General features: G+C 57.7%; 1 protein-coding gene across 1 annotated transcript in view; it reads right to left on the bottom strand.

Annotated features, from left to right (window-relative positions):
* Positions 1 to 26,684, bottom strand: part of ITPKB (inositol-trisphosphate 3-kinase B) — a 90,090-nt gene extending 63,406 nt beyond the window's left edge. The window contains 3 exon segments of the mRNA XM_053909424.1: positions 23,007 to 24,636; positions 24,638 to 25,098; positions 26,391 to 26,684. Of these exon segments, the coding sequence (XP_053765399.1) occupies positions 23,007 to 24,636; positions 24,638 to 24,906 (1,899 nt within the window). The 5' untranslated portion in view covers positions 24,907 to 25,098; positions 26,391 to 26,684.
* Positions 26,685 to 27,101: the final 417 nt, after the last annotated feature.

The following is a 27,101-nucleotide window of genomic DNA, read 5'->3' as shown; positions in this document are numbered from 1 at the left end:
GAAAAGCAGCTTGGGTTGGGTGGGGGGAGGGGGGTGGGCTGGCGACCTCGACCCCTGGGAGGACCGCAGGGAGGGGACACACAGAACCTCCGATGGCGGCTGTGATCCCTTTTGGTCAGTTGCCTTTGTTCTTTGCAGAGATGCGGAGAAAACTAACCAGAAGCGGCAGGAAAGAAGGAAGCGAGCAGAGCCCACGACACGATCCACAGGGCTTTGTGTGAAAGCGACACAGTGCGGCACCCCAAAAAGGAGGGGGAAAACAAGGCGAGAGGGCCACGAAAGGTAATGAAATATAAATCTCTCTTCTGCAGTCCCTCTCCCAACCTGATCTACTCGCTTCTTTACTCTCTGATGTCTCCGGGGGAATCAGACCCTCCGGGGACCTAGGGGCCTCCTCCCTGCGACTCTGGCCAGGGGCGGGGCGTCTCCCCTTTCCCTCTCAGAACCGGCTCATTGTGTGGCTCCGCCAGCCTGGGGTGTGGACGGAAGTCACATCCCGGCTGGGGACACCAGCACACCAGCAGCAGGGACTCTGGGCCCACGTGAGCAGTTGCTGGGGGGCAGGGAGAGGGAGGCCGGCTGGGGCCTGAGTCCCCGGGGGACTCAGGCTCCATTGTGTCACTGGGCTTCATCTACAAAACACACACTCAAAGAGAGAATGATTAAGAATTTCAAGAGGGGAGGGTGGGGGGAGCCTGGGTGGCTCAGTAGGTTAAGCATCTGACTTGGGCTCAGGTCATGATCTCCTGGCTCATGAGTTCGAGCCCCGCACGGGTCTCAGTGTTGACAGCTCAGAGCCTGGAGCCTGCCTCCTATCCGCTGTCCCCCTCTCTCACTGCCCCTCCTCTGCTCATTCTCTCTCTCTCTCTCTCAAAAATAAACATAAAAAAAAGAATTTCAAGACCATGGTTTCAGAGCATTAAATCCCAAGGGCACGACCCAAGGGCACGACTGTGGGAGCGAAGGGCCCTGGGCTGTGCTGGTCACATGCCCAGGACACAGTCCTGAGGTAACTAACGGTGCTCATTAAGAGAGAAGGAGGAATGAAAAGAAGAAAAAAAAAAAAAAAAAAAAAGCACAAAAGTTCCTCCTGTTAAGTGAGGGTGCCCGGGGGCTCATTAACATAGGATGAAATATTTAACTTTTGTCACTTAAAAAAATTAGGCCCAGGGTCGCCTGAGTGGCTCAGTCGGTTAAAGCGTCCGACTTCAGCTCAGGTCACGATCTCGTGGTCCGTGAGTTCGAGCCCCGCGTCGGGCTCTGGGCTGATGGCTCAGAGCCTGGAGCCTGCTTCCGATTCTGTGTCTCCCCCTCTCTCTGCCCCTGCCCCGTTCATGCTCTGTCTCTCTCTGTCTCAAAAATAAATAAAACGTTAAAAAAAAAATTAAAAAAAAAAAATTGGGCCCACACTCTCTCCGAGCTGACAAGACAGTTCCCAGTTGGACATGCACCGTCTGCCCCCCCAGTACCCCCCCAGAATCCCTGAACTCGGCTTGACATCCTCTCGAGATTCTGCCAAAGTAAAACGTTTCTCGCAGCGGTTCCCCAACCGGAAACAGTCACCTGCTCGGACCCTGAGTGTGTCTGGAAGTGGGGGGAGGGGGCGCACAGTGGCGGCGGGGGGCGGGGGGTTCCCACTGGCAAAGGGCACCCCGGGGCCAGAGAGGCTGAATGACCTGAGGGCACTGGGCAGCCCCAAATAAAGAAGGTAAAGCCCCCAATGCCAATCACGCCCCACTTGGAAAAACTGCACAGCGAAGTTACCAGTAACGAGATTAAATGGAAACCTACCATCTAGACCCACTCTCACTTGTCACGTCCCTGAACAACAGAAATCCCTCGTGACTGCTGTCCGTGGTCCCTTCGAGGTCTGAGCCGAACCTACTAGGGTGTCTGCCCCACCACCATTTCCCCCTCACCCAGAGGCGAGAAGGGGAAGGAGGGGCTTTCCCTGCAGTCTGGGACCCCGCTGTTCCCCCCACCGTCGGTTAGGGGGACCCCACTTGTGGGAGGGGGATGTCTGTCGAGACATCCTTATTTCTCCTCCCTCTGCCCAAGCGGGCCTACAACAGGCCTTCCTGGGGCGGGGGGGGGGGGATGTTCAGTCTCCCACAGAGAGTCGTCGTCTTCCCCCCACCCCCCCCCCCGTCGGCCTGGCCCCAGGGGTCTGGGAGGAGGGCTCCAGGAAATCTCACGGTGGCACGCAGTGAAGCTGCCAGGGTGGAAACTTAGCAAGAGTGAGATAATGGCCTTGGTTTTATATATAGCACCTGTGTCTTCCGGAGACCACAGAGCACAGGGTGAGACCAGGGTGAACCTTCTACCGCCCCGAGGGGTAGGCCGCCCTTCTGGGAGCCCGGGGCCTCTTGCGGGGAACCGTCCGGTCGCGGTGAGGTCCACACCAGTCTGGAGTCCCGCCCTCCCGGCCACCGTGGGCACGGACCCGAAGCCGGGGCGAGCGAGGGGGAAGCAGGTGTTTAGGGCAGCCCCACGCTCGGGGTGCGGTGGGGAAAGGCAGCGGAGAGGGCCCGGCCACAATGCCACCGCTGGGGCCTCCTTTACCGAAACAAATTCCCAGAGCGGGCACATGTGCGAGGCTTCCTGCTCAGCCGAATGCAGCATGCCCATTCTGCAGCTGAGAAAGTAAAGGTGTTGCAGGCACCGGGGTCACGGTCAAGGGAGCGCCGGGCTGGGGGGGAAGGGCAGCTGGCCTTCTGGTCTTACGTGCGCTGGTCCTGCACGGCCTGCCGAAGCTTCTAGAAGGACCACATCGCTTTGTTGCCCTCAGAGTGAGAAGAGAACAACGGCACGGGCTGGGGCAGGGGGGCGGTGAAAAATGTTAGAGAGCCACCGGTGCATCACAGGTGCCCCTGAGAACCCGACGGAGGAGGGGGACATACACACAACCGGCTGAGGCGCCCGGCAGCAAACCGCGGGCTGCTGGTGACACTCCCCTGTCTGCACACCCTTCGGCGGCAGCCCCCCCTGGGGGGGGGCACATGCGTGCACACTCCACCCACCACACGTATGCACACACTCACACACGTGCATGCACACTCATGCACATGAGCGCACACACACCCATGCACACCTACACCCACACCTGTGCACACACTCATACACGTGCGTGTGAACACACTCACACGCGCCATACCCATACACACATGCACACACTCATACACATGTGTGCACACCCCATACACATGCGGATGCACACACCTATACCCACCCACCCATGTGCACATATTCATACATCCGTGCATGCACACACATGTGTGCATGTACACACACCCACACACGCGCATGCACACTCACACATGGACGCACACATCTACACCCACTCATACATGCACACACACGAATGCACACCATGCACACACTCATACACACACATATACACCCATGCACACGCACACACCTACACCCACACACATGCATACGTTCATACACACGTGCATGCACACACACATGAACGCACACACCTGCACACCCTCATACACATGCGGATACACACCCCTACACCCACCCATCCCATGTGCACACATTCATACACATGTACATGTACACACACACATACACACCCACACACGCATGCACACTCATACACACGTGTGCACACACGCATGAGCGCGGACATGTGCACGCTCACACCTACATCCACACCCATACACAGACCCACACACACCCATACACACCCACACCCACGTGTGCACACATTCATACACGTGCGCACACACACCCACGTACATGCAGGCATATGCCTACACCCACACCCATACACACGCGTGTGTGCTCCAGCAAGACCCCAGGGGTGATGGGACTCTGGACTTAGCCGGCTGTCCTGGGCTCTTCCCGTCTCTGGAATGCCCCCTACCTCCCCGTTCCCAGATGGTGACTAATCTTGTCTCCCTTCGAGTCCACCTGTACCCTCCCCCCGACACACACTTCTGTCCACCTCACTTGCCCCGGCTCCCTACACACCAGGGCGAAAAACAATTCAGAAATAGAGTGGAAACCAGGTTTGGAGAGAGCACGTCACCGGGGAGGGACGTGGCCACCGGCTGCTATTTTTATTTCTATTTTTCCAAGACCTCTGTGCCCCCTGTCGAGGGGTGACAAGGGCTGAATCCTCCCCACAGGTTTCCGGTTTTCTCCCAGTTTAGAGTCACCGCAGCCAGGCTCTGTCTCTATCTCCCCTCTCCAGGGCCTGGGACACAGTCGCGGTCTGAATGAGTTCCCAACAAGGAAAACACTCCTGGTTTTATCGAGCATTTGTTCAGGCTTTTGGAGAGCACCCGGGACGCCCTCGGTCAGGGCTGCTCACGCCCAGCGTGATCACACTCTTCCATCTCAAAAATCTATGGTTCGCAAAGGCTATCATCTTGCTCGACACTTGCCTTGGGCTCGAAAGCTGTTCTGTTTCCTCCAGTAACGGTGGGAGAAAGCCTCCCGGGGTCCAGATAAACACCCGTATCCCGATCAACCACTCCCCCCTCACGGACGCTAGCCACTGGATCCAGGTCGTGTCGACACGAACGCTCTCTCCCACGCCCAACGTTGTAACTCTAAAAATGAGGGCCCGTGACCCGATCCTAACCCGATGAGGGCCTCCTTGACTTTTTCGGGCAACTAAAATTTTGTGGCATCCTGATGGTCGAATTCTCTCTTTTCGTTCAACGGTCTCTCACTGAGCTTGGCGATAGGCCATTCCCTGAAGCCACGCTAGGAGGCCGCCAGAGACACGGCAAGGTGCCCACGCTCACACGGCTCAGGTACCCGCCTTGGACATCAGCGCCGTCCCCCAGGTCTTTCCAGTTCTTGTCCTGGACCCGTGGTAGGACTCGATGCCCTGCCCGCTTCACATTAGGGGAGGACACCACACTTGCTTGGCCAACGAAGTATGAGCAGAAGTGACGCGTGCTACTGCTCTGAGCCAGAACGTGACTCGCCATAGTCTCGTTCTCTCTGCCGCGGTGACCGGCCACGCTCCGGAGAGCGGCTGTGCCGTCGGCCTGGGGCTCAGAGTGAGGACACCACGCAGCAGAGCCCACGGCTGACCCAGACCGGGTGTGCAGGAGGCACAAGAAAGAAACCTTGGCGGTTTCACACTGCAGCTTGTGGGGCTGTTTGTTACGCCCGCAGAGCCTCACCCGTCCTGACCGATGCAAACCGGTGCTTGAAAACGTTCCATAGCTGCTGTGAACCTGCTTGCTGCTTGAAAGGAAGGAACGAGAAAACAGCAAGAGGGACGGAAGCGCAGGGTCCACAGCAAACTAACTATCTGTCTGTCATTCCTTAAATCTGCCTTGTCTTCTCACGCTCTCCTGCTTGTAGGCCTGTGTCCTTCTGCTCCGGAGATGGTTCCCTTTCTCTGCCTGGGTGAACTCCCTCAAACTGCCACCAAATCCCAGAGTGCCGTCTCTGGGGGTTCTCTTCCCGACAACCTCTGCTTCCAGCAGGACTGTGGATGGACTTGCCCTCCGCGCACAAGGACACAGTAAGGCGGCACGTAGCGTCGGGAAGGCGGCTCGAAGGACAACCTCTAGAGCACCGACTTTCCCCCCGACGGAGCACATCCGTCAGATGCGCACAACAGCTCCCCCCAAACCAAAACTTATCGGGCCCCAGACAGCAGGGGTGCCGCATCTGAGACACCCTTTTCCACAGCTCGAAGGCCTGGCTTCACGTCCTGAGGCTTCCGTGACTGTGATCTGGGGCACGTCACGTGACCCCTCGTTCAATGCGTAGCCGTAGCAAATACAGGCCCCAGCCGCTGCCACTTAACTAAGGTTCCCAGAAGGTAGGATCTACGCGTGACGTATACACACAGATCCCTCCCTGTCAGCACAACGTGGATACACTCAGCACCCAGTAAGTGTCTGTGGGCTGTGTCAGGAAAGAGCGGACCCTTTCCGGAAACCCACCCGTTTGTAAGTAGTGGACAAAGCCCTCTGCCTGGTCCCCCAAGGACCAGGGTCTGTGCGTGCAGCCGACCTTCGCGGGTTTGCGCGTCGGGTATCCTGTCGCTTCCAGTTGACCGCAAAGTACGAGCACCATTACGGTAACTCTCAGTGAACCAGACTATTTCAGCAACGAGACCAACGCGCAGCACCCTGGACGAATGCAGGTTCACGGGAAATAAATGTTACGACCGCGACGCTATCTGGAGAAGCGACTTGAAGCCGAATGAACCAGTCACCGAGAGCCATAACACATTTTATTTATTCGACCTCAACCCGAGCACAGATAGCAAGTTTTAGCTGGAACCAGGAGTGTAACAAGAGGGTTTCCCCCCCCTTCTTTCCTCGCCTCTATTGAACAAGTTCAAACGGGAATCAAACCTATTGGTTTATTTTAAGTTTATTTATTTAATTTTGAAAGAGAGAGAGGCGAGGAGGGGCAGAGAGAGACGGGGAGAGAGAAGCCCGAGCAGGCTCCGCACCGTCAGTGCAGAGCCCTCCGCGGGGCTCGAACTCACGAACCGTGAGATCGTGACCTGGGCCGAAATCAAGAGGCGGGCGCTCGACCAACTGAGCCACCCAGGAGCCCACCCCCACCCCCTCAAACGGAGGCTTTGAAAAAGTACCAAACCAGAAAAATATTCTGAACCAAACTGTCATGTGATTCAGCTACCTCTTTGATCTTGGGCCCCATCAAATGACGGCTGAGAGGGGCCAGAATATTCTAGTAGGGCCACAGGGACTGTGTGGAAAGTCTGCGATCATCTACCCCCATGACACTATCTCCACTAGCCGGGCTCAGGGGACTCCTGTCAAAATGCTCTGTTCATTCTCCGAGAACCCCCTGAGCCACACAGAAAACAATCCCTTCTTTGTGGGAGACTGTTTGTACAAATTCACCAAAGGAGGTTTGGCAAATATTATACTTCATTATACCGAGGAAGAAACAGTCACGCCTTTTCATTTCTTATGACTCATTGAAACAGACGAAGGATGCGTATTTCACACACACTGTGAAGTCCCAGGTACATCACGAGGCGGAAAAACAAAAGTAAACACATTCTTAAGCCGAGGACATCCGTGGGACCTCACCCCATTAACACCCAAGGCCACTTCCTGCTGCCCCTCCTGGGACAGGGGGCAAGAGGCAAAAAACCATCAACAACGCTGCCCACCAGCCCGCCATGCGAGGTGCGACCTCGGTGCTGGTTTTCGAGAGAAAAAAAGGACCCCGGTCACCACTGCTTCGAGCAGTTTTAAATTCTACACTCGCTTTTTCTTTCGTGTGTAACCAACACAAAAAGGGAAGCGTTTCTGGGACCTTCAGCACGACCCTGTTGCAAAACTAAACCCCAAAGCGCAGGCCGGGCTGAAGAGGTGCAAAGGGAAGCTGGCTGGGGGGCCTGCTCCTTAGCCAGGGTCCTCAAGGAGGCCTGGAGGGAGGCCCACTGAGGGGCCAAGGAGACACTACGGGCTCGTGCCTTTGGTTTTCTCCTTATTTCCGGGCCCAACAATCAATAGACAACTTGCCTTAACTACAGCCCCCCCGCCCCCCCCACTGCGTGAGTCAGCCTCGATGGGATCCCGTGGCCACAGATGGGTGGGTGATGGTGTGGGTGGGGGCCACGTCAGCGGGGAGGCTGCTCTGGGTCACGGTCACCACTCTATTTGGGAGACAGAGAAGGTAGGGGCGGGACGGGACCTCAGGGGTGACCAAGTACCCTCCCTGGAGCGCAGAGAGGCACAGCCCCGCGATGGGACACACGGCGGGTGGGGGGACCAATGCACAAGGCTTTTGACACCCTGCCCGCATCTTCCAGCACCCCTGGGGAATGTTTTTTTAAAACCAGATCGGGGGCGCCTGGGTGTCTCAGTGGGTTAAGCGTCCGACTTCGGCTCAGGTCATGATCTCACCGTCTGTGAGTTCAAGCCCCGTGTCGGGCTCTGTGCTGACAGCTCAGAGCCTGGAGCCTGCTTCGGAGTCTGTGTCCCCTCTCTCTCTTCTCCTCCCTGCCCGTGCTTCATCTCTCTCTCTCTCTCTCTCTCTCTGTGTCTCTCAAAAAATAAACATTACAAAAAATTTTTAAGCCAGATCACTTCACCAAAAAGGATATACCGATGGCCAAGAAGCACATGAAAAGATGTTGAACGCCGTGAGCCATTCAGGAAAAAGAGATTCGAACCGCAGTGAGCCAGCCCCGCACAGCTAGAGAGTGGCTAACGTAAAAAACAGTATCCACACCACAGGCTGGCAAGGATGCGGAAAAACCGGATCACTCACACACCGCTGGTGCGGTCACTCTGGAAGACAGCGTGGCAACTTCTCAAAAACCGACACGAGTGTGGGACTCCCCTAGGACCCGGCACAGGCCCGGGGCGCTTCTCACAGACAAGGGAAAGCTCCCGGGCACACAGAAAAAAACCTGTACTTGAGTGTTCACGGCAGCTTCCTTCGTCATGGCCTAACGCTGCCCACGCGGATGTCCCCTTCCTCGAGGGACAGTGCAATCGCATCTCAGATGGAGGCGAGGCCAGGCCGAGGAGGCCCTCGTCCTCGGGTGGAACGAACCCTCTCCCTTGACCGTGCGCGGTCTCCTAACTCAACCCAAGTCTGCAGGAGGCAGTGCGATACGATGCGTTCGATTCCGGCTTCGGCCCACCCCGTACGTCTGAACACACAAACGCACGACAGGTTTCCACCCGTGTCACTGGACAGGATCCGCAACGTCTGGGTGCCGCGCCCGACAGCCAGCGAGCCCCGGGACACGCGTGGACGTGAGCTCCGAACGTGTGAAGGTGTCCCTGCAGGAGGCGGCGGGCTGGGTCCCTGGGGAGCAGGCCCGTCGGGCATGCGTTCCCCGTCCTCACAGTCCGGGGCTCACTGCCCGGCCCCGTGGGCGGCGGCGAGGGGCTTCGACTTCTCTGCTTCCCTCCCCACCGGGCCTGGGAGCTTCGACGCCGCGCCGGCAGCTCCCTTTTTGCTGCGCCTGCACCGACTGAGTCTGTGCGTTCGTACAAAGGCCCATTCATTTCCAGGGGAAAGAATCCTCTCCCGGGTGCACCTCGGAGAGTCGAAAATTGATCTCAAACCAGACTGAAGCGTGACTCCAGGGCAAGTAGATGATAGGCGACTCTCCGACCCCCCACCCCGACCCCCAGATGACAGAGTATGTCCAAGGCACGGCGACCCGGATGCCCTCGACCATCTGTCTCCACGGCTTCTGCTCAGACCCCTTGGCCAGCAAACCCCTTTCTCACTGCCCTCAGTACAGCCAGCCCCCAGCCCCCTGAAGCCCAGGGCCCAGAACTGAAGCGAGCGCTCCCTGCGCACAGAGGACCACCTTCCTCCCAGGTGACACATTACGGACGGCCGTTTACGGGCTGTGCGGCTGGACGACAACCTCGTCCATCAGATCCTCAGTCCGTTTGCTGTGGAAGAAGGAAAATACACACCTCGCAAAAGTTAAAATGAAGTCGTTCAGGGAACGCGCCTGGCACACAACAGACACGCCAGAAATCGTAGCTGCTCTCGTTTCATTACTGCTGTTTATTGTTTATTGATATTGCTGCACCCCACGGTTAACTCGTGTTGAATTTTTAGTAACGTAACCCCCAGGGAATGTCAGAAGAAGCACTGATGAGCCAGGTCCTCTCCATCCTATCCTCCGTGCCCCTTCGTGTTCAAAACCTCTATTCAGGACTCACGTTCTCTTCTAGAATACCGGGTCGTGCGGTCACAGTGAACTGTTTCCTTTTTTTTTTTTTTTAAGTTTATCATTTTTTTTTTTAACTTATTTTGAGAGAGAAGGCGTGTACGCGATCGGGGGAGAAGCAGAGAGAGGGAGAGAGAGAATCCCAAGCAGGCTCTGTGCTGTCAGCGCAGAACCCGACACGGGGCTCGAACTCACGAACCGTGAGATGCTGACCCGAGTTGAAACCAAGACTCGAGACGCGCAGGCCGACTGAGCCACCCGGGGCCCCGCACGGTGAACTGTTTTCTGAAGTTCTTGAAATCTTCTTTCCAAAGGTGGTGTCACATGTCCCCAAAGTACAGTGGGGGGCCAGGCTGACAGTCCCCAGTGACGCACCATCTGGGACGCTCAGGACCCTTCCCGTAGGCCCCAGGGCTCCCGGCCGCTGCAGCTCCTGGGTGAGACTCTCCTGGGGATGTGGTATCTGAAGCCCGTAGCTGAAAATGGGAAACCCAGGCCAGGCCAGAAGGGACGCCACGGAGAGCCTCAGGACCTGCAGGACGGTGTTCAGCTTCTCCGTGCGGACCAGCAGCCTTCAGTGAGGCGCGAGCGGCTCTCCCCAGGGAGCAGGATGATTTTTGAATGTATAGTGTGATGCCGCAAGGCAAACAGTGTCCCAGACGCTGCTCCTATGGCTTTGGCCTGGGCTCGAAATTAATTACGGCGCTGTGTGTATTTCCAGACTGGGGCAAAATAAGGCAGCCTCTGTCCAGCTCGGCCTCTCACACCGCCCCTGAGGTCAAGGCTGCCACAGACTAACGAGCTCTTTTAGTGGTTTCGTTCCTCCCAGACGCCAGCCTCTGGGTCCCTGCAAAGGGCAGGAGTCTGGGGCTCGGGGAAGACGTACCCCCGGGCCGGGCCGGGGACACGTCTCTCCGGAAAGGGGCACGGCCCACAAACGTCAGACGAAGGAGCCGACCGTTCAGGGCCTGGACACTCTGCCCAGAGGTCTCGCCGCTGTCCTGGGACACACGTGGGCTCATGTGGACCAGCCGCAGGCAGGAAAGGTGGGGAGCCCGAGGGTTAAGGCAGCAGGCCGCCCGCCCCACTTTACAGCCAGGAGGAAAGAAGGGTTTCCACACCCGTGTTAAAGGGGTGGTGATGCAGACGCCGGGATTCGGCAGGCGGGGGCCCGGGGCTATGTCGACGTCAGCCCTGGTGGGGACCAGTCACCCCACAGCTCCAGCTCCCGCCAGCGTCTGCACAGGGTCCCACGGGCCTTGCTGGGGCTCCGACGCTCACCATCCACCTGACTGGGTCTTCCCTTCACACCCCCGGCTACCACCCCGGCCCTGAGGAACAGTCCAGCAGCCAGGTCTGGACAATGGCAAAGAGCAGCCATGCGACCAGGAGGTGCTGGGAAGGCTCCCCTCTGCTCGCGTCGGAGGAGGAGCCGGGGGGGGGGGGGCGCGTGCGAAGCGGCCCGCGGAGACCCCCCAGCCTGGTCCCCAAGGCCTCCGTGGGGCCTGCAGTGAAAGCAAGCATCTCTTGAAGCGGAGAAAGAGCCTGCTTTAGTAAGCATGCGCCCAGCCCGCCAGCAGCTAGGGCCCAGGGAAGGCCAATGAAGTCACACATCCGAGGCGTCCCTGGTCCCAGATGATCCCCAGCTAGACAAAGTGGTGGGGTTTCTTAGATACACGCATGTACCCCTCCTGTCTCCCGTGAGCCGCGCTGAGCAAGCAGGGCAGCGGGGGGGAGGGGCGAGAAGGGATGGGGCCTTCCACCCCTCTGCCTGGATGACCCGGGCCGGTTTCCACCTCCAAAACATTATCAGGAGGGACTGGTCTCAGGTGAGTAACCAGACACCCCCTGGCCGGCAGCTGAATACAGCGCATTGTTTTCGACACTTCAGGGCTGTGCCCTGGTACCAGAGTGAGGCCCTCTCCTGCAACAGAGAAACCTCTTGGAGAAAGTCAGTCCTCCCTGGTTTGTCATCCTGGGCCACGAGCTGCACTTGGCATGGGGACCTCTTCCCACGCCCGTCCTGGGCTGCACGGCCCACTTCGTCTCCCCAACGGCCCAGGAGGGCGAGACGAGGAAACCGAGGCACAGAGGAGTGAAGTCCCCGCAAGGGACAGACTCCGGGACAGAATGTGGGGGCTAATTCGGGCCCAAAGGCCTGAGCCCCCCACTCTCCAGTGCCCGTCTTACTTCCGTGCTCCCCGGGAGCAGCACAGCCCCTCCTCCAAAGCCCCTGTGCCTCCTTCCAGGGGAAAAAGGGTCCCTCGGGAACCCGCTTCTCACCCAAGCGGACAACGATGACCAGGGACCCCACGGCCGCATCCAAGGCACGTGGTTACTGTCTGCTGTGCATTTCGAGAGCACGAGCCGCTCCAGACCCGGTACGAGGCACCGCAAAATGTACGAGGCCTCACGTAAGGCCCACGACCTGAAGGCGGAGTTATCAGTCCCGTTTGACAGATGTTGAAACGGAGGGGCAGAAAGGAAAAGGAGGGGCGCCTGGGTGGCTCAGCCGGTTGAGCTTTATGATCTCGCGGTCTTCGACTTCGACTCATGATCTCGAGGTCTGTGAGTTCGAGCCCCGTGTCGGGCTCACCGTCAATCTGCATGGAGTCCGATGCGTGGCGTTAAGGCGAGGGGAGGGGATGCAGGGGACGAGCTGTGCTGCCCCCTTTCTTTCCAACCTCCTGGAGCCTTCGGATCCAGAACAGTCCCTCTGGCTTGGCCACCTTTAGCAGAAGTAGCAACCTCAAGGCCTCACCCAGACTCCCTTCCCAGGGGTCAGTGCCCAAATTCAGTCCCGCGTCACCCTGTTTGTTGTTCTACAACACGCACTGGGGCTGCCTGTGTTTCGCCCGCCAACTCGCTACCTATTAGCTCCCGTCTAAGGAGCATGCCTGTCCTCACGGCCACACAACCTGTTCTTGAGTTTCGCAAATCTCAAGTATGTCTGTTGGCACCGGCTCTGCCTTCAGAGGGCAGATGTCCAAGGACGGGCATCAGTTAAGACGTTGTCTTCCGCACAGGTATCTGCAGACACGGCCGGCAGGTACACGCCAGCTGTCTGGGCAGCCACTGGGCCGCAACGTCCGCCCGTCACCGTGGGCGGCCACCAGATGGGAGGTCCAGCTCTGTGCCGAGGTTTCCGGGTCCAGCCCAGGGCCCAGACACGCTTAGGAAGTGCCCAGTTGATAGCTGCTGCATGTAACGTCCGCTCTAAAACATTCAAGACCTTGCTGGATTCTCCTCTTGCACAGTGCGGGACCCAGGAGAGAAAATCACGATGTGGTATTGGAAAAATCAATGCTCCCGTTAGATATCCTCAAACCCTAGACGGAGCACGGTCTCCTTCTCAATTATTCACGAGCCCACAGGCCTGTTCCAGGAACACCGGACCCCTGCCTCGTGGCCCCCCTCCTCGCCCTTCGCAGCTGCCCGAATGTCCATCACATCTGCTTCCCGACCTATGCACAGAGGCAGCAAAGCACAGGGCAGGAAGCTTCGCCCACGGTCCACGCGGGCCGAGGGGGTGGCTCAGGCAGGGGGCGGCTGTACTGACAGCAGGATGCGGACCCCAGAATGGCCTACTCACCGCCGCTCCCTGCCCGCGCGGCAATGTCCCCAGCAGGAGCTGCTCTGCTGTGCGTGTGACGGCTGCTTTTGACACCGTCCTCGGCCCATTCTCTTCCAGCAACACAGGCGTGGGACCACCTTGCACGAGCACAGCGACTGTCTTTGTCCGTCTTCTTTTGGGAAAGCTTTCAAAGCAGTGTCACGGTGCTCGTAAATAAGACTAGTTTAGGCAGGTGCCCGGGTGGCTCAGTGGGTTAAGCGTCTGACTCCGGCTCAGGTTATGATTTCGCAATTTGTGGGTTCGAGCCCCACATCGGACTCTCTGCTGTCAGCGGACCTTGGGATTCTCTGTCTCCCTCTCTCTCTCTGCCCCTCCCCTGCTTTTGTGCTGGTGATCTCTCTCTCTCTCTCTCAAAAATAAATAAACATTAAAAAAAAAAAAACTAGTGGGGCGCCTGGGTGGCTCAGTTGGTTGGGTGACCGACTTCGGCTCAGGGCATGATCTCGCAGTTTGTGAGTTCGAACCCCGCATCGGGCTCTGTGCTGATTGCTCAGAGCCTGGAGCCCGCTTCAGATTCTACCTCTCTCTACCCCTCCCCTGCTCACGCTCTGTGTCTCTCTGTCTCTCAATAATAAATAAATGTTAAAAAAAAAATTAAAAAAAAAAACTAGTTTAGGCAGGAAAGACTCACACTCTCTCAAAAGGACTCTACAGACGCGATCTCACTAGAGACTCACAAAGACCACACGAAGTAGAAAGGCTTTATCAATATACCCATTTCACAGATGAGGATCCCACGGCCCAAAGATGCCAGGTGCGGATCCGAGAGGCACTGGCCTTTCCAGCACACTGCACTCTGGGAGTACGCCCAGCAGAGTCCCCAGGGGACTCCTAAATGACTTGAAAATAGCAAGATGCTCCATGCTAATGAGTCCTTAATGCTGGAGCCACAGTGATGATGGCCTGGCGACAGGGCAGGGGGAAGAGGTTTCCAAGAACCTCATTTAGACTCAAATATCCACTACAAGGCGTGTGAAATGCCCCCCCCCCATTAGCCGATTCTGCATCTGTAAGGATTTTTCAGCACTTTCTCAGACCCAGACAGTGTCTCCCAACCTCCCAGCTTGAACACTCAGCAACCTGGAATTTGCCGCCCCTACAAAACGTCCCAGCCATTTCTTACGCTACTGGCTGCGGCTGGATTTTCCACTTGACATTGTTAAGAGATTCAACTGCTTATGTCATTGTCATACACAGGCCTTTTCGGTTTCCTGCTGCCAGATTCAGGTTAGATAAGGATGACAGAAGTGATACACTCCCAAGTTCCCCTCGACACCCCAGCCGGTACGAGCTCCCCGGAGTGGAGAGGCGAACTGTATTATGTATCGCATCTACCCTTCAGGTCCCTCACTTGTAAAAACCAGTACGCACCCCTGCACCGCGGGGGGCTAGACACACACCAGCTCCTATATTAACTCTGGAAGCAGCCCTCGCAGGAGATTATGCAGAATCATACACTTTATGACCCAGTCATCAATTGCCATAGAGAAGAGGAAAACAAATTGAGCTGAGCCTGGAAAGAATGTCAGGGAAATTGGAAAAACACGTGCTGGAAACGGCCTGGGGGCGCAGTGACCTCCCCTGTAACCACCCAGGCCCCGCCAGCTTGCAGCATACCAAGAGAGATTGCGGACTGAGCTGGTGGATGGCCCGTCCCCAAATCCCTCCGTCCTGCGGAGTCAAGCCTGGTAATATACAACCTATTACAGCTTCTTCTTGCAAAACAGTCCAGTTTATTCATTCTGATTACATGGGGGGGGGGGGGTGCAGACGCAGAGGCCCCTTGAGCCGGGTGTCTGTGCTCTCAGTGCCCCAAAAGCCCAAGGCCAAAGTCCCTCATTCCTGCCCTCAGGATGCCCTCGACATCACAAAGCAGGGTCGCTTTGTGACCGGGGCCAAGAAAGGGTTCCTTTGGGGAGAGCCCGCTGGGCGGGCGGAGGCGGGGCGGAGGGGGGGGAAAACTCGGCCGGCATCAGCACCTTCTGAGTTAGGCAAAACCCCAATTGAATCGTTACCACAACAAAAGTACAAAATGCTCGATTCACAGGATGAACCGTGAACTTCATGAGGGAGGATCTTCTTTAGATGAAAAGTCACCCCCATGCCCCCGCCTCAAGGTGGAGTGAGAATTTTCCTGCTTATTCCAAGGTGGGGAGTAAAAACGTATCCCCCCAATTACATTATACGTGAATATGAACGGCAGAGACAGTCTGCTCGCTTACTGGCTGTATGAAGCTCCTGCTTTTTGGTTAACTCATAAAACTGAGCTGGTTTGGTGCAAAAGAGAAGTAAAAATTCCTGGGGGGGGGGGGGGGGGGGGGGGGGGGGGGGGGCGGGGAGGGAGTATTGACTGCAGACACCCGCAAAGTTACCTTCCATTGAATGGGTTTCCATTAAGTGATAACAAGTCAATAAAATGCCCAAGTAAAGCTCAACGGAGGGGAAAGATCTGATTTCTAACAGGGAATTCTTAACGCAGTTGTTGAGAAACATGCCGGACCAGTTAGTCAAAGCCGGTGTGTTGACTTAGCCCAAGCCACTCCTCACCAGAGAAGGCCTGCAAGGTCCCGCCAGCACACCAGCGTGGTCGCCACCGTATGCACTACCCGCCCCGAGGGTCTCCTGGACGCCCCGTCCCAACGGAATCCCATCCCCGAGACCACACAAAAGGAAAACCACTCTAGGAAAACGGCGACAGAAGGGCCGGCCGGCCTTGCTCTCGACGTCCCCGCGACCACCGCAGCACGAAACGCCTGTGTTTCCACGACGGCCTGCGAACTGTGGTCTCTGAGAAATTCATTTCAATCCCAGCCCTTGTGGCGGAGGGAGATTCACCACGAGGAAACGCCATCCCAGGATTGCCACAGGGCATTTCTTGCAAGGGGGGCCCAAGGAATTTTCCAGATGCGGCCCCCGATGCTCAGAATGTCTCCCGACCCCACCTCGACTGACACCCGCTGGAGCCTCTCCTGCGAGCCAGGCGCGGCGCTAGGCACTCTCACAAGCCCACCTTCACTCAGCTCGCAGCAGCCCGGGGGGTCACCCCCTGCTCTCGCCATGTTCCGCAGGGCCAGGGGCACACTGGGATCTCACCAAGTCGCCTACAACCCCGGTCGGGCACCCTGAACCGTGTGGCCGTAAGGTCACAGAAGAAGGAGTGAGCTGGTCTTCATTGTTCTTTTTCCCCCTTTCGTCGTTCTCCATCTTCTAGAAGATTCTATATTTCCTTCACGCGCAGATAACGACAGCAGAGATACTGTCTCTCATTCATTCACTCATTCATTCATTCATTCCCCCAACCGTTTCACAAAGGTTTTGAAAACATGCACTATATTTAAAGCCAAGGAGGGTCTCCCAGGGGGAGTAAGGAGCTTATCCACTAGCCACGTTTTTAAAGCAAAAAGAAGAATGTAAAAGGTGGGTCTGGCCACTGTACTGAATATTCTTCGGCTTTGCTGTTCTCACCAGTAAAATGTGGGTATTGGAGGAATCGAGCTCTAGGATTTATATTATGCTAACTACATACGCTATAGTAAGGTTCTTCTTCTTATTTTTTTTTTAATGTTTATTTAATTTTGAGAGAGAGACAGAGCGCGAGCAGGGGAGGGGCAGAGAGAGCCGGAGACACAGAATCCGAAGCAGGCTCCAGGCTCTGAGCTGTCCGCACAGAGCCCGATGCGGGGCTCAAACTCATGAGCCGTGAGAGCATGACCTGAGCCAAGATCAAGAGTCGGACGCTTAAACCGATGGAGCCACCCCGGGCACCCAGTGTGGTTGCTATTTTGTTAATATCAAGAACAGAGGCTCAACATCCTCGTGAGATCAAACACATTTAGGGTGCCTTCCAGCCACGGAGACCCGCACCGTCTTTAAAATAATAGCTCCCTCCTGGAAAAATGAACCACCAGATGTCTGGCAGGACCGCAGTGAGACTCAGGCTGGTGGCAGAACCCCCGCAAGCTGACTGTGACTGCAGGGTCACGGGACCAGGGCGGCGGGTTCCTCCAGACCTCCACGGTGGCCTCCACGGCCAGGTGCGCTGGACCCGCCGGTCGGAGGGAGTGCCACAATGCTGGGTGTTCCTGCCCCAGGTGTTGAGACCCACGCCTATAGCACCAATGACCTCGAGTCACCAAGCTCACAGCATGCCGGCCGTCACAGGAAGGGCGCACGGTCTCGGGAGCATCGGACATACAAAATCCCAAACGTCCACCATGCTAAAATGGCAGTCGGGCAGGTGCCTGGGCGGCTCAGTCAGTGAAGCGTCCGACTCTTGATTTCGGCTCAGGTCCTGATCTCACGGTTCGTGAGTTCGAGCCCCGCAGGGGGCTCTGCGCTGACAGTGCGGAGCCTGCTTGGGATTCTCTCTCTCCCCTGTCTGCCCCTCCCCCCATCGCACGCACACTCTCTCTCTCTCTCTCTTCTCTCTCTCTCACTCTCAAAATAAATATACTTTACAAAAATGGCAGTTGGCCCTCTAAATGGCTTTTTCATATTATGAAAGAGTCCACATTTGCATTTGGTTTGATTTCCTAAACAGTGTGCTCCCGGATTCGTGAAAAAGCCATCTTTTCCATTGTCAATTCTACCTGGTCAGGAGAAAAAAAAGTAATCACTGCAAATCATGGATGTGAGGGCCTGGAGCGCAGAACTTCGCTGCCCCTCAAAAACCCGTAGCACTTTCCATGCTGGAGGTGCGACGACGACGACACCCCGCAGGACGTCCCGAATTAATCTCGAGTCACCGAAATTCTTCCCATTAAGTACTTTCACATCCTGCCTTCGGGTAAGTTAAGTCGCAACCCGGCAGAATAGAATAAGCCTCGGCAATGTTACCAATCCTCCTGGGAGCTCGCACAGAACTCCATCGAATCTGTAACTACACTTGGCAGGCGTGTGCCAACAAAAATCAGAAAAGTGACGGCAGCGCGTAAAGAACAAAAGTTCTGGAAATGATTCACGGGACACCGGAAAGGCCTTTCTCTAAAAGCAGCAACTGACTAGTGCAATACGTTTTTCTTGTCAAACCTGAAGGCCAGGTACAGCTTGAGCTGCGTTTCTGCAACGCCTCACCGTTCGGCTCGCTTTTTCTCGATACCTCGTCGCCTCTGGTAACACGATCGTCGGAAGGGATGTTCTGGCTCTGTGCAGTCCAAGTCTGTTTCCAAACTTAAATATCTGCGGGAGTCAAAGCCCTCAGATAACAGAATGTCTCTTTGACTTCTCAGGTTCACGTTCTGGCCTCCGATCAGAACTGCCTCTAAATAGCAGTCTGATTATTAACGAGAATCTTGGGTATGGTACTGACGACGTGTGACGCTTTTTCAATGCGATATACAAAGAACCAGTCTTCCGGTAAAGAGAGGAAGAGAGGCGGATCAACCGATGGGTCTTCAGCAAAAGCACGAAATTAAACGTGCCCGGTTTGGGCCTCGGCATCCGAGGGCCACGCTTCCAGACACACTGACGCATTCTTCGCCTACGCCAGGTTTGATGCAAAAGTCTAGAATTATATCGTCACAGAGACAGCCCTAGACGGAGATCGAGTATCTCCACGAGAGCATCTTCACACAATACGTACATTTCAAAAGGAGGAAACTGAGTCAGGGAGGTGGACCTTGGGCCTCCTTCTCTTTCTGAGTCTCGGTTTCCTCATCCCTAAACAGATCAGGCTAACACCTGAGCCTTACATAAATGACTCGGGGGGCTGAGGCCTCACCAGAAAGATCTTCCCCGAGAGAAAAAAGGGGGACCCCATCTCCAGAAAATAGCACGTGCAGCCTGGACCCCGAACCCCACAGATCTGAGACTTCAGTATTCTCATCCAGAAAAGAATTTTCTCTCTAAGAGTACTCACCATTAGACTGATTTTTTTCTAAGTACCCCTGGAAATGTTTCTAAATTTTAACTTGGTTTACCCAAAATAAAGGTTTTACATTTTTCAAAACCACATAAAACCATTTTAAACGGTTTGAATTTTTACTGCATGTCAGAGTTAGTTTTTCACTAAAAGACAAAAACAAAAACACAGAACTACTCAATATTAAAAAAGAAAAGAAACAAATTTCCAGTGGCCCTTAAAAAACAGTAAGCACAAAGAAGGCAAGGATTTTGGAAGGATTTTAGAAGATGCTTCTTTATGTATTCCCCGGGTCCGCAGCCAGTGTTTTGTTTTGTTTCGGGCCACACGTCACTGATAATACAATTTTGGAATAAATCAATAAAATCCACTTTTTAAAGTCAGCCGCGTGCATGTTTTTTTTTTAATTTTTAAAAAATCTTTATTGTTTTTGAGAGAGAGACAGAGTGTGAGCCGGGGAGGAGCAGAGAGAGAGGGAGACACAGAATCCGAAGCAGGCTCCAGGCCCCGAGCTGTTCAGCACAGAGCCCGACGCGGGGCGCGAACCCACAAACCGCAAGATCATGACCTGAGCCGAAGTTGGATGCTCAACCGCCTGAGCCACCCAGGCGCCCCAAGCTGCATGCATATTTTAACATACCCTTTAAGCCTGGCGTTTCAATAGCCCAGGTACTTTTAATGGAAAGACAGAGGAAAGTAAGGAACTGCTGATTAATTTGTAGTCGTCTCACAGGACAAGAGCAAGGACACCATCCTCGCTGGTGCAATTCGCTTCCCTTCAGATGGCAGAGAACAGTAGTGGGGATGGGCCTGAATGCAAGCCCTCGGAACACGAGGCAGGCGATGCTGTCACTTCTGAGCACATTTCAAGCCTCTGATCTTTCACGAACAGACAGGCAGGTGCAAAACCTTGGAACCTTCCAGGGCAGGGGCAGGCACCTGTCAGGTTCATCAGAAGCAAAGCCCACGCTGCAGGAAAGGCCTGAGGCACTCTGCACGTTTCTGAGGATGTCTGCGCAGCTCCCACTCCCAGAAGCAAAGGAGAGACCGGCCTGCTGCCCACATTCCCTTCCAGTAAAAAGGCCCCTGCCATCGTGCGTCATCTGAATGGCCACGCAACTTTCAGAGCGCGTTTCCAAACAACCTGCTCTTCGCTTTGTTTTGAACCACAGGGAGGGCTCGTGGATTTCGTGCACTGGCCCCAGGGTGGCGGGAGACGCGGCGGGAGCTAACAAAGCCACCAGCTTCAGCATCCCCCCCCCCGCCGCCCCGCCACCGCCCGCACAGCGTCACAAACCCACTCGTCTGCACAAGTAAGGCACCTGCTGCACGAGGCTGAAAAGGCTTCACTCCGGGGAGAGGCAGAGCAGCATAAAACATTCTCAGTGTGGGTCCGAGGGCCAGCTGAATGTGCAATTTCAAGCCTGTGTGTATGGGTGGGTGTGAGCGAGCAGGTGTGAGGGTGTGTGTGAGGGTGAACATGAGAGGGCAAGGGTGAGCATGCGTGGGTGTGAGCAGGGGTGAGTGTGAACGTGCGAGGGTGTGTGCACCGGTGGGGCAGGGCAGCCCTACAGACAGGAGCAGCGGAGCCGGGAGGGGAGAGAGGACCCCGGTCCGTGGCCCCTCAGAAGACGGCGACACCCAGGTTTCCCCGCAAAGCCCTGAGGGCCCCGCCAGAAGGCCCAGCCCATCAAGCCGTCTGGCCTCCTGTGGACAAAATATCCATCTCGGATAATCAAGTGATGTTTGACCCAAGAAGGTGTTTTGGGGCCCCAGATGAGGCTCCACCAAAAGTCTGTACAAGAGAAAGAAAACTTGGCTTAGCGCACAAGCACTCAACCAGAAGCTGAAAAGTCCCTAGGATCCCATAATTTCCAGTTGGTTACCCGCCCTGCCCCCTCCCCCACGCACGCCCCGTCGGCCCCACGTGACTCAGAGTGAAGCCGGCAGGGGATTTTTCCCTGGCTCCGCTCCGTGGGTGTCCGAAAACCTTGCAGAGGTGGGAGGCAGGCTGGCCCACCCAACCCTAACCCACCCGCAGGCCTCACTCCCGCCTCTGGACCTGTGAGCTCACGCAACGCCACTCAAACGTCCGCTCCCTCGGTTGGCAAATGAACAAAAAGAGTCAGCACCTGTCGTGCCTCATCTCGCCTTTAACTCGCTTCCCGGACGAGAGTGCTCCGCAGACACTGGGACACGGAGGCTGTTTTGAGAACTAGCCAACAGGAGCCGCTAATCCATCACGAGAGAGGCCGAATGCAAGGCTGGAGAAGAAGTCGAAGCAGCTCTGGCCGTGCGGGGAGGGCGGCGGGGGGGGGGGGCGGTTTGAAAAGCAAATGGCAAAAGAACCGAGGACCGTCTCTCCTCCACCAGGCCTGCGACTGTGGGCAGGAAGGCAGAGAAATGCGAACTGCGCCCGCAGTGAGAGGCAGTCCCTTCACCCGCCTGTCTCGCTCCTTCCAGGCACACCATGCCTCCTCCAAGATGGTATGGGTGTGCCCCTGTGCCCGCAGCCCCGTCCCGCCCCAAAACGCCAGGCTGATCGGGGCCAGACTTTGCACAGACATTTGCCCCCCGCCTCATCAGCAGAAAGTGGAGCTTCAAGAAAAGAAATGCCCACAACTGTGATTTCTCCAGGGGGAGTCACAGAGGAACGTGCGTTAAGGTCCAAAATGCCTTAGAGAAGGATGCGAGGTGCAAATCCACGGTTCTCGGTAGCCGTGGCTGAAGTGAACTGCGGTACAGTGAACGGTCCATGCTATTTAAAATGAAATCGGAAAGCTACCTGCTACAAGAAAATGCAGACTTCCTTCCCCCCCCCCCCACCCCGGGGTTGCACAAGACCTAGGAAATTCCCCATACTCTGGAAAAGCTAAGAGAAAGTCCAGACCTTTTCAGAAGTGCTAGCGTCGACTCTTAACGTCTTCCGTGAGATGCTCTGATCCTAAGAGTGAAAACAGCCTAGGCCTGAGATTCACTATGTTACAGAAATAAAACTCCCGTCTGTCCACCGCCACAGCCAGAACAGGATGTCAGTATGATGAAACGCAGTTGAAAACGGATCTGAAATGCACCTACACCAGCCACCAGGCACATCTATTAGGAGTTATCAACCCCAGAGGTAACACCCAGTGCCTGTCTCGGGCAGTTCAACCGAACATAACATTCTGGTATTTTAAAAACGGTCTGCTTAGCTCAAAGCATGGTTTTGTTTTTAATTCACACACCAAACCTGTATCTCAGTTACACTGGTCCCACAAACACTGCAGTGTCCTGACTTTACTACCTGAGGCTAGGTCGTTCTGCACCCAACAGACCGGTCACAAGCACACCCACAGCTTTCGGGGCCCCAGCAGAGAATCCCATCGCTCATTTGCCTTGGCCGGTCCCTAGAAGCTGGGTTAATTCCATGACCTGCTCAGTCTCCCTCCGCCTAAAGGTATCGCAGAATTAAATGTTTCACCTCATCAGACGAAAAAGCTAGTCAGCAGCTCTGTTTATGATCTTTGGGGATTAATCAGGAAGTTTTTGGTAATACTCATGAATATTATCTCCCCAAGAAGTGAATGGCGACCTACCAGAGAGGCACGTTAAAAAATTGTTTTTTAACATGTACGTGGAAATAGCGATCGAAGTGACTCGATTCACTGTCCAAGCTGCAAAGTGCACAGTCAGTGCCTAGCACTCCCCCCCCCACCCCCCAGCAAATGCACCTGCAGAGGACTGTAAGTTGTGACTGCCCCAGGGCATGGATCAAGAGTCTCCAAGAGACTCAGTAGAAAGGAAGAAAAACAGGGGGGTAAAAACTAGTTAAAGGAAAATCTCTGAACAAGACTTACCACTCTGGGCTTCTGCTGGTCCAGGGTATGCAGGAAGGCGGAGTTGGGGTCCAGGCAGCGCTCAGGGTCACTGGAGATGTCCTCCTCCGAGTCCTCATAGGAAGAGGAGAAGCCAGTGGAGGAGGCAGACGAAGAGGACAGTTTCCTCAGGGGCAAGGTGCCCCGGGGACTTCCCTGCACCTCCTCCACGGTCTGGTCCTCCTGGGCACCCATGTCGGTAATGATGACGGCAGGTATATTGCTGGGGCTGCGGGCCTCTCTCGGGGAGGGCTTGTCCTTCGGATCCGGGGACAGCAGCTCTGGGCTGGGGTGGGCGTCTCCGTCAGGCGGCTGGCTTCCCCAAGTCCCCTGTGGCTGTACTCCTGTGCCACACGTCCAGGCCCGGGCTTCCTCCATGGGGCCCAGCCAAGCCCTGGAGCTCCCAGGCTGCACACCCACCCTGTCTCCAGGAAGGCACTGAGGTTTCTTCAGATCTTTCGCGGCTGTCCAGCAGGGCAAAGGCTCCAGCATCGCGCCAGAGGGAATTCCTGCCTCCAACTCCCGGGTCGCTGGCTGGGGTGAGCGGCTGCCCCCAAGCAGGCCGGGCGTCAGAGACCCTTCATCCACTCCGCTGGAGCGCCGCCGAGGCTCCCCGACCACCGGGGCCCCACCCTGGGTCGCAGCAGGGCCTACTGAACCCAGGTCTGGAGATGGCTTGACCCGGCTCGGGGATTCAGAAAGCTCCGAGCTTTGCGCGTTCACAGTCCTGTCCTCCGGCCTTCGGGGTTCAGGCGCCCCGGAGCCCCGCACGCCGCCACCGGGCGGATCTCCGTCCTCCACTTTCCCAGGGGGCTCTCGGCTGCAGGGCCCACCCCTCTCTGGGGCTGGGCTCTTCTCTCCGCTCAGAGGCGGCCGGAGACATTGCGCCAGAGACCCCCGGGGGCGCACACCCCCAAGCTCGCGGGGCCTCTCAGCCGGCTCAGTGAGGCCAGGGTCGTGTGGCTGGTGGGGCCCACTGGATGTGGTTCTCGCTGCCACTTCTGTGGACGTCACCACGTTCACGCGGATCAGCCCCGCCGGGGGAACTTGGCCGCTGCGCGCTCCCAAAGGCGGAGAGACCCTCTGGTCAGTTTGCATAGCTCTGGGTGAGCCACAGTGGGGTCTGGCAGGGATCCCCTTCTCCACCGCAGAAGCCGCTGGGCCCCGAGCCCCTGATCCTGGGGGGACGGCCGGGCCGGGGAAGGGCGCCACCCACTCCTCGCCCTCGGAGAGGCACTGGCCCGGCGCCCTTCCTCTCCGGCCGGAGCCGGCCTCCGCCGTCTCTGGACATTGCTCCCCCAACGACTTTGTCCTCCGTTCCTCGCTCTGAGCCGGCACCCTTCCCGGGGGCTGGCTGCTGCTGCGGAAGGGGCACGGCGAGGGCGAGCGAGCCCTGCCCAAACGCGGGCTGCGGGGCGCTTGACCGGCGGAGCTCTGCGCCTGGATGTGCGCCTCGAACAGGCCCACTTTCTGGTTCACCTGCACGTTCTGCAACTCGCGCTGCAGGATTCGCGGCTTCCTCTTGGCCTCCTCCGGCCCGGGAGGGGAGAGGGAGCCGGCGCTCACCACCTGCCGCCCGTCCCCTCTGGGGCGGCCCGCCCAACTCGGGCTGCCCACGCCCGCCGCCACCGCCGCCGCTCAGCCTGCGCCGGCCGCCCCGCCAGCCCCCGGGGCTCCCGGGCTCCTCGGGCGACAGCGGCTCGGCTGGGGGGAAGAGGAAGGAGGCGCCTCTCCCGGGGCTGAAGACGCTGCCGGGGCTCAGCGCCGCCCTGCCCGGCGGCGGGGGCGTCTCGCTGCTGCTGGGCCCGGGGCCGCCGCTCTTCACCTGGTCGGCGCTATTCATGATCACCAGGCTGTTGAGTGCATAGCAGTACACAGCCATAGTACTGGGGCCGCCGCGGCTCCGGCCCGGGCTCCGCCGCCGGCGCCTCCTCCTCGCGCGGCCCCCGGCTCAGCCCCGCAGGCCCGGCGGCCGCGGCTCGGCGCGCGCAGGCGGGGGCATGGCCCGGGCTGCGGGCGGGGGGCAACACCGAGGGCTCAGCCCCCGCCCAGAGCTCCATACACGACCGCGCCGCTGTGGAGACACAAGGAAGAGAGTCAGACCCCGGAGGGCAGGGGCCGGGGGAGGGGGAGGGGGTTCGCGATCGCCACCGCGGAAGCCCAGTCTGTCGGGGATGGGGTGCCACCGGACGTGTCAGCTCCCGGGAGTGCGCGGCGCGGCGCGGACTAGAGCCCGGCCGCGGGCGTGGGTCTCCCGAGGGCGCTTCCACCCCTCCCCCCACCCCTTGCTGCGACGCGCTCGGGGGTCGCTACAAATTCCACCTTCTAAGATCCCTCCCCGGAGCCACGCGGACCGGCGGCCACTGGGTCCCCCAAGTGAGCTGCGAGCGGGGCGCGGCTGGCTCGGATCTCCCCGAGGGTGCGGACGCCGCGTCCGCGTCCGCGGGGCTCCTCGCCCCCAGCAAACGCGGCTCAGGTCGGGTGGAAGGGAAGCCCGCCCCTGGGCTGCAGCCTCCGCCGCTCCACCCTCTCTGGCCTCGGGGACCCGCTCGGGAGGGAACCTGCCTCCCCAGCCGCTACCTGCTCGGGGCTCGGGGTGGGGGTGGGGGGAACTCCCGCGCGCCGGCCGCTCGCCTCCCGGACCCCGGGCTTGGGGCCGGATCCCTCGGCCTACGAAGGCCCGGGCGCGCGGCGGGGCCGCAGCCGAGGCATTTTCCAGCACCGGCCTTGTCGCGGGTCCCCCAAACAAGTGTGTTTTGTGAGTGTGGGCGCGCCTGCGCGCGCCCGGGGCCGAGGCGCTGCCGGTCCCCTGTACCGGAACCACTACTCGCCGCCCCCTTTCGTCGCCCCCTGCGGAGGTGTGTGTGTGTGTGTGTGTGTGTGTGTGTGTGTGTGTGTGCAGCCCTCCGCACGCCCTGTGCCGCAGGACGCGGCTACCTCTGCGGCTCCGGGACCCGCGCCCACTCGGAGGAACCCCGGGGCCCGCGCGCCTGCAGCCCGGAGGGAGCCCCGGCTCCGCTCCCCACGCCGCGCCGCGCGGCCGAGGGCCGGGCTCGTCCGCATCCTGGGCAGCCGCGCCCGGCGCCGGCCCAGCGGCCCGGCCGCCCAGTGCAGAGGACGCCCCGAGCGCGCGGGGAGGGCGGCGAGGGGCCAGCGGCCCGGAAGGCGAGCGCGAGACACGGCCCGACCCCGTCCCGCCTCCCCTGCCCGCGCCCCTGCCCCTGCCCCCGCCGCCCTCCCAGTCCGCGCCCCCCGCAGCCCATCTCTGCGCTCTTCTTCCAGAACGCCCGGGCTCGCTCGCTCCGGGGCAGGGGAGGGGAGAGAGGGCTCGGAGGCGAGAGCCGGGGAAAAAGCCGCCAAACTTACCTGCGATTCCTCAGCTGCCCGGGCCCGTGCGGGCGGTATGGCCCAGGGACGCAGACCTCGTAGGAACAAGATGGCTCGAAAAGTGAAAAAGCTGAGGATCGACGTCCGCGGCTGGCTACGGAAGACAAACACCGGGAGCCCGAGCGCGGGGAGAGAGAGCTCCTGGGCAGGGGCCGGCGATGGCGCGGAGGATCCGCCGGGCCGGCCCCGCACGCCCTTCTCGGCCGTGCAGATACTAGCCCTGTCAGTGTTTGCTAGGCTACTTCAGTGTTTGTTCAATGTGCGATTTAAAAAAAAAAAAAAAAATGTGGGGGGGAGTGGGGAGGAGGCAGGGAGGAGGAGGGAGGGGGAGGAGGGAGAAAGGCGGGGGCTTGGGGGAGGAAAGCAGGAAGGAAGTTGTGAGCCCGTCTGGGGTTGAACTCAGCGGAACAAGTTTTTCTTTTCTTCTTTTTTTTTTTTTTTCTATTGCTTGGCAAGACCGAGGGAGGGAAACACTTAAAAAAAAAAAAAAAAGTTTCCATTGTTAGCTGACAACAAAAAAAATAAAAGCCTTTTAACTTCTGCGGGTTAAAGATATACGATCCATTTTCCACCCCTCCACCGAGCCTTACTGATGCCTTGCTTATTTTTGAAAAATGTTTTTAATAAAGTTTTGAGTGTGCATTTAAGCAAAGCAACTCAGGGGGACCTTTTGAGCACTTAAAACTAGTT

The sequence above is a fragment of the Panthera pardus genome, unplaced genomic scaffold, assembly GCF_024362965.1.
Source record: "Panthera pardus isolate Hobbes unplaced genomic scaffold, ASM2436296v1 HiC_scaffold_21, whole genome shotgun sequence".
Lineage (NCBI taxonomy): Eukaryota > Metazoa > Chordata > Mammalia > Carnivora > Felidae > Panthera > Panthera pardus.
This window is presented reverse-complemented; position numbering and strand designations above follow the sequence as displayed.